This window comes from Squalius cephalus, assembly GCF_949319135.1.
Source record: "Squalius cephalus genome assembly, chromosome: 1".
Taxonomy (NCBI): Eukaryota; Metazoa; Chordata; class Actinopteri; order Cypriniformes; family Leuciscidae; genus Squalius; species Squalius cephalus.
The window spans coordinates 3,722,577-3,734,817 of NC_137122.1; the positions used below are offsets into that span (position 1 = coordinate 3,722,577).

At 42.1% G+C, this 12,241-nt stretch overlaps 1 protein-coding gene across 1 annotated transcript; it reads right to left on the minus strand.

The window, feature by feature from the left end:
* Positions 1 to 498: 498 nt before the first annotated feature.
* On the minus strand, positions 499 to 11,958 carry LOC307166641 (uncharacterized protein; the record flags this gene model as incomplete). The annotated part of the gene is made up of 6 exons (XM_079885116.1): positions 11,925 to 11,958; positions 10,699 to 10,825; positions 10,369 to 10,500; positions 10,249 to 10,279; positions 719 to 751; positions 499 to 587 (listed from the first exon to the last, which is right to left on the minus strand). The coding sequence occupies exons 2-6, from the start codon at positions 10,810 to 10,812 to the stop codon at positions 499 to 501; spliced, it is 399 nt and encodes a 132-aa protein (XP_079741242.1). The 5' UTR covers positions 10,813 to 10,825; positions 11,925 to 11,958.
* Positions 11,959 to 12,241: the final 283 nt, after the last annotated feature.

The following is a 12,241-nucleotide window of genomic DNA, read 5'->3' on the forward strand; positions in this document are numbered from 1 at the left end:
TGTGACCGCATTACATTAGTGTTACTCCACAAACACACACCAGTAACCGCATTACATTAGTGTTACACAACAAACACACACCAGTAACCGCATTACATTAGTGTTACACAACAAACACACACCTGTGACCGCATTACATTAGTGTTTGACTGCTCATTGACTGCTACAGAGGTCAAATCATAAATTATATTTTCACCTCTTGGTTTCTTACACCAAAATCAATACAAATATATATGAATTCATAGAAAGCTGTTCTACTAAACATGACAGAATCATAAAATAATTTGATCAAATGAATGTAACTGTGATTGACGATGACCTGAGCTCTTGTGAACTAGTGTCAGATATAAAGACTGAAGTACAGCGTTATAAGATCAGTCTGGACTCACCTGAAGATCCTTTTACGCAGTATAAAACAGATGAAGAAGATGAAGATGAAGAGAGCAAACAGCCACCACAACTGATCTATACAAGTGATCAAATATCAGATCAGCTGATCTATAATGATAAATCAATATTAGAGTTGATGTTTAAAGCTCTTGATGTTTTACCTGAGTTCTGGAGAGACGGAGTCACTTCATTCACATCTTTAAAACACACAATGATCACAAATATCAGACAATATGACAGAAAACATTCACACTGGACTGAGTCTGAATCAGATCTGAGTCAGTGTTTTATTAGTGAATTAGACACACGTTTATCAGCTGAAACTCACCTGAGTTTGGAGTCACTGCAGTTTCATTCCTCACTGAAAAACACATTCACCGATAATATTAAAGATGGACATATAGCGGCCGATACCGATAACATTAAAAATGGACATATATCGGCCGATACCGATGACATTAAAAATGGACATATATCGGCCGATACCGATAACATTAAAAATGGACATATATCGGCCGATACGATAACATTAAAAAGGATCATATATCGGCCGATACCGATAACATTAAAAATGGACATATCGTCCAACATTAAAAATGGACATATATCAACCGATACCGATAATATTAAAAATGAACATATATCGGCCGATACCGATAACATTAAAAATGGACATATATCGGCCGATACCGATAACATTAAAAATGGACATATATCGGCCGATACCGATAACATTAAAAATGAACATATATCGGCCGATACGATAACATTAAAAAGGATCATATATCGGCCGATACCGATAACATTAAAAATTGACATATCGTCCAACATTAAAAATGGACATATATCAACCGATACCGATAATATTAAAAATGGACATATATCAGCCGATACTGATAACATTAAAAATGGACATATATTGGCCGATACGATAACATTAAAAATGGACATATATCAGCCGATACCGATAACATTAAAAATGGACATATATCGGCCGATAACATTAAAAATGAACATATATCGGCCGATACTGATAACATAAAAAAGGATCATATATCGGCTGATACCGATAACATTAAAAATGGACATATATCAGCCGATACTGATAACATTAAAAATGGACATATATCAGCCAATACCGATAACATTAAAAATGGACATATATCGACCGATAACATTAAAAATGAACATATATCGGCCGATACTGATAACATAAAAAAGGATCATATATCGGCTGATACCGATAACATTAAAAATGGACATATATCAGCCAATACCGATAACATTAAAAATGAACATATGTTGACTAGGGGGTGTAACAGTACGCAAAAATCACGGTTCGGTACGTACCTCGGTTTTAAAGTCACGGTTCAGTTTATTTTCGGTACAGTAAGGGAAAGAAATGCAAACATTAAACTGCAGGTTGTTTATTACTATAAACTTTTTTTTAACAATTTGTTTACACTTTTTTAAACACTTTTTAATAAAATATAATAATATATATATAAAATAAAAATAATAAAAAATAAAATACTGCTGCAAAGTTCTCCACTAAATAAAATACTCTGTCTCAAACCAATATCACATAATAAATTTAATGAAAAATATAAATAAATAACTATGATTACAGTGCAGCATTACCAATCCCAGCTTGTAGGCCTGCTCATATTTAAAAATTAAGGCTGGGGATCGATAAAAAAAAATGAACTAATTAATTGCACAATTTGCTGTAATAAATTGCAATTCCTCCGAGCTTGTAATAATCAATAATTAAACTTAGAATCACCTAGTTAAATGAAACACCGGGGAAAAAAAGGAACAGAAAATAGCCCTATATTAAAATAATATTAGCCTAAACATAGATATATCAATGTATTTGTTATGTTCTGTTGTTTATCTGGGCAAAAGAGAGACCTCTTGTGGCGACTTCTAGCATAGCGTGCTGTTTACATTTACTAGTAGTCTCGCGTCAGTTCGCGTCAGTTCACATTCTACTTGTAGTCTCGCGTCAGTTCAATGTCTCTCGGTGAATTAAGCAGTCTCATATTTTTCTCTTTGGAATTAATTCGGCCAGAAAACACGTTTGCCTGTAAGTACGAAGTCATACAGTTATATCATCATCTAGCACTAAGAGTACTAGTAATGAGATCCTTTGTTTATGAAGTTGAGTTCGTTCTAATGTGTATTTTGATCGCATATGCTAAACGTTAGCCTCGTAATGTAATTTCCTATAGAAGTTAGCATTAAGCTAGCGCATTTATTTTTATACTTTCAACAGATTAAATGTCAATATTGTTCCTGAACAACTTATGTATTTGAATTGAATACTGAAATGTATTGTTCTTTGCAGTTTTACAGTGCTTCCTGAGTAAAGTTTGGAAAGGAAACAAGCTTCATTCTTTGTCTTGGGGAAACTGTTAGCTATCTGCCGAGCTGATGTTACAGGCTATGTCACGTCATACACACACAGAAGCGGGGGCAGAACAGTAAAAAGGCAACTCTTCTAACGGCCATCGTTTGACGATCTGTGAGTAGAAAATCACATAAAGCAACCATCATGGCACACAGAATAGAAGAAGAGGATTTGGATGGATTAGAAACCAGATCACAAATATCTAACTGCTCAAGAATCAGCAGACAATCTGCAGCTAATTCTATGGCATTGAAGGCACGGGCTAAAGCAGAAGCTGCACGTGCGGAGCTTGCATTTGCTAGAAAAGAGGCAGAGTTAATAAAACAACAAGCCATTCTAAGCGCCAGTTTGCATGAACTGAAATTAGCAAGAGCGTTGGCTGCTGCTAACGCCGAAGCTGAAAGCCTTGAAGCAGCTGCTGAGGAGGAAAATGAACTGTTAAATCCACTTCAGCAAATAAAAAAAAAACACAATGCCTCTAACTCCAGTCGAAATTCATTGTGGAAATGCTGCGATGCAGATTCCTATTACACATCCAGGTCACCAGCCTTATCAGAGTGCAAAAGCAGCCAATACAGTAAATGTAGCTACAGTTTCACAATCAGATGCAAGACCACAGACGACCTCACCAGTGCGCCAGCTTTTCATGGACAGCAGTGAAGTGAACAGATGTGACAATCAAGTCAACGCGTCACCAAGTGAAATCAGTGAACACAGGTTTCTTGAGCAGACTCAACACCACTCGTACAAAGCAGAACCAATCTGGACCCCAAATCAGATATGCAGCACTGCACAGAGAAAATCATACAGCTATAGTGAGCTCTCCCACAATGTGAAACAAACCAGTGATGATTTCAAGCCTCCCCAGTTTTACTACACACAGTCACTGCCTATGTTCAACACAAGCCCATCCAGTGCAGTGGCTGCAACAGACCTAGGGAAGTACCTGATGCGACGAGAGCTGGTGAGCTCAGGCCTACTGAAGTTCGACGACAAGCCGGAGAACTACTGGGCCTGGAAGGCGTCTTTTATCAGCTCTAATGATGACCTGAAACTCTCCGCTAGAGAGGAACTTGATTTGCTGTGCAAATGGCTCGGGCCCTCGTCATCTGAGCAAGCTAAAAGGATCAGAGCGGTACACATTCACAATGCACCCACAGGCCTCAATATGTTATGGCAAAGACTGGAGGATGTTTATGGCTCACCTGAGGTGATTGAAAATGCTCTTCTGAGAAAAGTTGAGGAATTTCCTAAGATCTCAGCCAAAGAAAACCACAAATTAAGAGAACTGGGAGACATTCTCATGGAACTTGAAGCAGCCAGAGCAGATGGATACTTACCTGGTCTCTCATATCTCAACACCTCCCGTGGGGTAACCCCAATAGTCCAGAAACTCCCTCTCAACCTACAAGAGAAGTGGATTACTGTAGGATCACGTTACAAAGACCAACACAGGGTGCCATATCCTCCCTTTGGAGTCTTTGTCAACTTTGTTTGTGAACAGGCAAAAACACGCAACGATCCTAGCTTTGCCAGCATTACAGGAGCATGGTATGCAACAAAGACAGAAAAGAGTGTTTATCAGCCAGCCAGTCATCACGTGAGAACATCAGTTGCTGTAAGGAGGACTGAAGTGGCAGCGACAGCGATAATACAACAGTAGTTCGGAAAAAAGAGGATCCCGACAAACAGTGCCCACTACATAACAAGCCTCATCCATTGAGAAAATGTCGTGGCTTCAGGAACAAAACTCTCGAGGAAAGGAAAGCGTATCTGAAAGAAAAACGCATCTGTTTCAAGTGCTGTGCTTCATCCACTCATGTCGCTAAGGACTGTAACAGGCCTCTGCTGTGCCAGGAGTGCAACAGTGACAAACACCTGTCAGCGCTTCATCCAGGACCCGCCCCATGGAAAACTGATGTTCATGTGAGTACCGTGGACCACAGCGGGGAGCGGCAGTCACTGGAAGTCATTCCGTCTGTGACGTCCAAATGCACAGAAATCTGTGGGAGTGTGAACACGTCAAAATCCTGTTCAAAAATCTGTCTCGCTTTAGTGTATCCTGCTGGCCAAAGAGACAAAGCCATGAAGACCTACATTGTTCTTGACGAGCAGAGCAATAAGTCCCTTGGAAGAACAGAATTCTTTGAACATTTTGGAATTCAAAACGCATGGTCGAGGTACACTCTGAAAACATGCTCAGGAGTGGTGGATACAGCAGGGCGACGCGCCAGCAACTTCATAGTGGAGTCAGTAGACGGCAACATCCACATTCCCTTGCCTACTCTGATTGAGTGTGACATGCTGCCAGACGACAGGTCCGAAATACCATCACCAGAGGTAGCCAGACATCATCCTCACCTCAAACACTTGGCAGACAAAATCCCAGCCCTGGATCCCAACGCGTCCATCCTTCTTCTACTTGGGCGAGACATAATCCGGCTGCACAAAGTGCGTGAACAATGTAATGGGCCACACAATGCACCGTTTGCGCAGCGACTCGACCTTGGATGGGTGATAATCGGAGATGTGTGTCTGGGAAGAGCACATAAAACTACTACTGCCAGCGTCTTCAGAACCAGTGTGCTGATAAGCGGACACCACTCCATCCTTAACCCATGCATCAGCAACTTAATGGTCAAAGAGAAGATTGACAACGCTGTACCAACCCACACCTTTCCATGTGTGTCTCATACATCCAATGAAGCAGATAGCCTGGGCAGAGACGTGTTTCAAAGAACACAGCGCAACGATCAACTTGGCTTGTCCATTGAAGATGAGTTGTTCCTTGACCTCATGGATAAGGAAGTCTACATAGATGACGCAAACTGCTGGGTAGCACCGCTACCATTTAAGCCGAACAGGCCGCGTCTGCCCAACAACAGACAACATGCTGTCAATCGCCTCGCCTCCCTCCGTCGCATGCTGGAGAAGAAACATGGCATGAAAGAACACTTCTTCAACTTCATGCAAGCAATGTTTGACGCTGACCAAGCGGAGCTTGCACCAGCACTGAAGCCACAACAAGAATGCTGGTACCTACCAATATTCGGTGTTTATCACCCACAGAAAAAGGACCAAATACGTGTAGTGTTTGATTCCAGTGCGAAGCACGAAGGCACCTCCCTTAATGACGTTCTTCTCAGTGGGCCTGACATGAATAACACCCTACTTGGGGTCCTCATGCGTTTCCGCAGAGAACCTGTAGCGGTAACTGCAGATGTCCAGCAGATGTTCTACTGCTTCATTGTACAGGAAGATCATCGTGATTTTCTACGATTTTTGTGGTTCAAAGACAACAACCCAAACAAACACATCACCGAGTACCGCATGAAAGTGCACGTTTTTGGCAACTCTCCTTCCCCTGCAGTAGCCATATACGGCTTGAGAAGAGCAGCCTTGCATGGAGTAGAGGAACGGGACAGTGAAGCTACACACTTCGTCATGAGAAATTTCTATGTGGATGATGGGCTTTCATCATTCCCCACTGACGAAAAGGCCATCGCTGTACTGAAAAACACAAAAGAGAAGTTAGCAGAGTCAAGCATCAAGTTACACAAAATAGCCTCTAACAGTCGTATTGTGATGGATGCCTTTCCCCCTGAGGAGCGTGCCAAGGACTTGGTGGATCTAGAGCTAACTGTTGACCCCTTGCCACTGCAGCGGAGTTTGGGACTCTCCTGGAACTTGCAGTCAGATACGTTCACGTTCCGTGTATCTAGAGAGAAGAAGCCATTTACTAGGAGGGGAATCCTGTCTACAGTCAATGGACTTTATGACCCCCTGGGGTTTGTAGCACCTGTCACAATCAAAGGAAAGGCCTTAGTCAGGGAGTTGTCTGCCGAGCAAGCTGAATGGGACGCTCCTCTGCCAGTGCCGAAAGAGGAACAGTGGAGAATGTGGACAGACTCACTCTGTGAGCTTGAGCAGCTTCAGATTGACAGACCCTATGTGCCAGTTTCCTTGTGCTCCACAAAACACAGAGAACTCTGCATCTTCTCCGACGCCTCCACTATGGCCATATCAGCAGTGGCCTATCTCAAAGCAACAGATAAAAATGGACACACTCACATTGGATTCCTCATGGGCAAGGCAAAGCTGGCTCCTCATCCTCCGCACACTGTTCCACGGCTCGAGCTTTGTGCTGCTGTCTTGGCTGTTGAATTGGCAGACTTAATTACTGAAGAACTCGATGTAGACATCCACAAAGTCACATTCTACACAGACAGCCGGATTGTGTTGGGCTACATAAACAATACAAGTAGAAGATTCTATGTATATGTCGCCAACAGAGTCACACGCATTAGAAAGTCTTCAAGCCCGGAACAATGGCACTTTGTCAGCACAGAACACAACCCAGCAGACCATGGGACTCGCTCAGTGCCAGCAGCCATGTTGAAAGACACCAACTGGTTCAAAGGTCCAGCCTTCTTAGCCAAAGACACCTCACCGCCAGAGGAGTTTGAGCTCATTGACCCTGAAGCAGACGCAGACGTACGCCCACAGATCCAAGCTTTCATAACCAAGACCTACGAAGGAGAGCTGGGATCAAACCGATTTGAACGCTTCTCCAGCTGGAAGTCACTTATTCGAGCCGTTACCAAGCTCATACACAAGGCCAGGTCTTGTGCAAAGGGTTCAATCAGCAATACAAATGAGAAGACACAAGCAAAACTAATAGTCATCAGAAACGCTCAACACGATACATTTGCTGAGGAGATGAAATGCCTTTCCAGAAGTGAAGTCGTTCCAAAGTCGAGCCCTCTGAGGAAACTGAATCCAATTGTGGATAAAGACTGTCTGCTGAGAGTTGGAGGACGCATTCCTTTGGCTGACATACCCTGGGAAGAGAAACATCCAATCATTGTTCCCAGAAAACACCACGTAGCAACCTTATTGGTGAGGCATTACCATGCAAAGGTCGCTCATCAGGGAAGGCATCTGACAGAGGGTGCTGTTCGCTCTGCTGGACTGTGGCTGATTGGAGGCAAGAGACTGGTGTCAAGCATCATACATAGATGTGTGACCTGTAATAAGCTGAGAGGAAGAATGGAAGAACAAAAAATGTCAAGCCTACCTTTTGAACGACTCGACCCAGGTCCTCCGTTCACAAATGTTGGTGTCGATGTGTTCGGCCCATGGACCATAAGCTCAAGACGAACTCGCGGCGGCATTGCAGAGAACAAACGCTGGGCAGTCATCTTTACTTGCATGGTAACAAGAGCTGTGCATATCGAAGTGCTCGAGTCTCTGTCCTCCTCAAGCTTTGTTAATGCACTAAGGAGATTCACAGCTGTCCGTGGTCCTGTTCGCCTGTTTCGTTCTGACCAGGGAGCGAACTTCATTGGGGCATGCAAGGAACTTCAGATCAAACCTGATGATCATGAACTTAAAACTTACCTTCACAACCAAAGCTGCACCTGGACCTTTAATCCTCCCCACTCCTCACATATGGGTGGAGTGTGGGAGCGTATGATAGGTATTGCCCGCAGAATACTGGATGCACTGCTGTTACAGACAAACACTGCCCACCTGTCTCATGAAGTTTTGGTCACACTCATGGCTGAAGTCATGGCCATTATGAATGCTAGACCCCTTGTTCCTGTGTCATCCGACCCAGACATGCCCACAGTGCTCACACCTGCCATGCTGCTTACACAGAAAGTCGACCCAGTGCTGCCACCAGCAGGAGAGTATGACCTTAAAGACCTATACAGCAAGCAGTGGAAACAAGTACAGGCGTTGGCCGACTCATTCTGGAAACGCTGGCGTCAAGAATACCTGGTGTTACTCCAACCAAGGAGAAAGTGGCACGTGGACAAGCCAAACCTGAGCGAAGGAGATGTTGTGCTGCTCAAGGATGCTCAGGTCAAGCGGAATGAATGGCCTGTCGGAGTGGTGGTAAACGCCATTCCCAGCAAAGACTCTAAAGTTCGCAAAGTGGATGTTAGGGTGGGCAGACAGGGTACTCAGCGGGTGTATTCTAGACCAGTATCAGAAGTTGTTTTACTTGTAAAAAGGGAATAGTGTTATAATACATTATAACAAGCGGGGAGTGTTATGTTCTGTTGTTTATCTGGGCAAAAGAGAGACCTCTTGTGGCGACTTCTAGCATAGCGTGCTGTTTACATTTACTAGTAGTCTCGCGTCAGTTCGCGTCAGTTCACATTCTACTTGTAGTCTCGCGTCAGTTCAATGTCTCTCGGTGAATTAAGCAGTCTCATATTTTTCTCTTTGGAATTAATTCGGCCAGAAAACACGTTTGCCTGTAAGTACGAAGTCATACAGTTATATCATCATCTAGCACTAAGAGTACTAGTAATGAGATCCTTTGTTTATGAAGTTGAGTTCGTTCTAATGTGTATTTTGATCGCATATGCTAAACGTTAGCCTCGTAATGTAATTTCCTATAGAAGTTAGCATTAAGCTAGCGCATTTATTTTTATACTTTCAACAGATTAAATGTCAATATTGTTCCTGAACAACTTATGTATTTGAATTGAATACTGAAATGTATTGTTCTTTGCAGTTTTACAGTGCTTCCTGAGTAAAGTTTGGAAAGGAAACAAGCTTCATTCTTTGTCTTGGGGAAACTGTTAGCTATCTGCCGAGCTGATGTTACAGGCTATGTCACGTCATACACACACAGAAGCGGGGGCAGAACAGTATTATTATTTTTCAATAATCAATCAACATAATCAATTTAAGATTTTTTTTTTTTCTTTTTTTTACTAATTATCAACATAAAATATAGTCCTACAAAGCTATTATTACCAGAGCATGTGATCAGAGCAGGTCATTTTACCATTGTTGCCAGCATGACTATACCAGCTCAGCAAACAGAAGTCTACAGAGAAATTTCACCTTATTTGAGCGGACTTTGCTTTTCCAGTGCGTGATCGGTACATGATTGGAGTGTTTGGGCCGTTAATGACAGAGCAGAACGAACGCGCAGCGCAAACACGGAGTCGAACATTGAACATTGAGCAGAGAGCGCAGCGCGCCGACACACACACACACACACACACACGGAACGGAGAGTGCGGCGGCGCACACGGAGTGGAAAAGCTTTTTTTTCGCCCTGTAGTCGATTTCATTGGTTTAGGTTACAGTGACGACGGGTAAAACCCACAGTCTATGGTAAAACCACAGACGTCTCTATATAATATCTATGGGTAAAACTTTAGAATCAGCTGCAGGGCGGGATTTGCGCTGAACGCGGAGACTTCCGCCACTTAAAATGTTAATGTACCTATGTTCCGCACACAAAATATTGCATTCGTCATTCGGTGCACACGTGTACCGTACCGAAATGGTCCGATACGAATACACGTACCGTTACACCCCTAATGTTGACCCATACCAATAACATTAAAAATGGACATTTATCGGCCGATATATCGTGCATCCCTGATTGATGTGTTTCACTGAAGTGTCTCTCTCACCTCTGAACATGGTCTGAAGACTGTGATGAGACTGTGATGAAAGAAAGAAGCATTAGAGAATCATGTTAATGAAATATTAAATATGAAAACAGAGGAATGATGTGTTGAGAGTTGATTTACTCCTGGAGCGTCACAGAGGATCTCATGAAGGACATGCACACAGCGAGACGTGACGAGACGATCAGATGAGACTGAAATAGCAGGATCACTCAGTGTTTCAGGAGCTGATGGATCTGCTATCAGACGCCCGTCCTGAACACACACAAGAGGATCAGATCATGAGTGTGTGTGTGTGTGTGTGTGTGTGTGTGTGTGTGTGAGATCACTCAGTCTGTGTGGATATGATGGATCTGCTATCAGACGCCCGTCCTGAACACACACAAGAGGATCAGATCATGAGAGAGTGTGTGTGTGTGTGTGTGTGTGTGTGTGTGTGTGTGTGATAGTCACCTCTGAATGCCAGCTCTGCTCACAGACTCCATTGAGTGTGTGATTCAGTAAATCAGGGGGAAGTTTGTACACAACCCTCTCCATCTCTCCACAGGACACACTGATGTTATTCATGTTTCAGAGGAAGCTGTTATATATAAATCACAGAACAAATGATTGCATATTATATTGCATGACAAGTGTTTTTATTACAGCAAACATTTAAAAACATGTAAAAAAGGTGCAATGATGTGCATTTAAAGCATCGGAAATGTTAGTCTCATCTTCTTTAATTTCTCTTATATTGATCATTGTTTTCTATAATAATTATTTAATTTTTTTTTTTTAAACATTAACAAATAACAAGAAACATGAAAAAAGATATTCACATTCAGAAGTGCTTTTTACTGCTATATTTTACAAACCAACAGCAAATAAACATGTTTCACCATTGACACCCTTCTAAAAATAGACTTGTGTTTTCTGAAGAAATATTTATTTTCATAACTATTTCAAACATCGAAATTACAAGTATTTCATTACATTTTAGAACGTGTAAAGCTTTTTCTAGTGGCTCCTGCAAGTCAAGATCCGGGTTACTTGATTGTAACCCTGTTCCCTGGAAAAGCGGAACGAGATGCTGTGAAAAGCCGTCATAGCGAGGCGTTAAGCATCATTAGTGGACAGACACACACCGCAATATTGCTCTGCGTGCTTCAGTATAGAAACGTTTGGATACAATTATAATTAGTAAATGTAGGCTACTTTCTTACCAGATTTTCGTGATGTAAAAAAAATTAAAAAATCGCTAATAGCCTATATTGAGCTGAATTTATCAGTGATCAGACCGATGATGGATATTGATTAAATTTAAAACTGTTTTAAAAAATATATTTCAGACTTTTTTTTTACGGCTTTGCGCTTTGAAAGTGAAACGCATCCAAGTATTCTAAGGACCCGAGGGAAACGAGGAAGATTCAGATGCTGATGAACGACATGTTAAAAAAGCAACAACATTTGAGTTCAATCTCGAGCATCAGAAACAACGATCGCTGATTTCAGAGTCGCGTACATGTTTCATGTTCAAAAGAGTCGCACATGTTGTTCATCGTAAACATGTTACACTTCTTCTTCTGCAAGAATACCTAATCTTTTTTGCCAATATGGTGTATGAACCTGCCAATCAGGAAAAACGGTTCACGGTCAAACTGCATTTAAACATGTCATACATTAAACACATTTCTTACCTTAAGCGGCTCGTTTGCAGAATGAATGAATGAATGAATGAATGAATGAAAGAAACTTTATCCTGTTTCAGCAATGACCTTATATAGTGCGAGCTGCTGCTTACGTCATGCAGGGAGGAGGAGTCTCTGAAGGAGGAGTCCTGTCTAAATTCAAAATCTATCTATCTATAACTTTTAAAACAACTAAACTAAAACTAAAAACCTTCAAACTTCAATCTCCATCCACTGAACTTATCACGCTCTCTCTCCACTATAGCTGGTGTGTGGTGATTATCAAACTGCGCGCTCTCGCTCTCTCTCTCCCCACTATAGCTGGA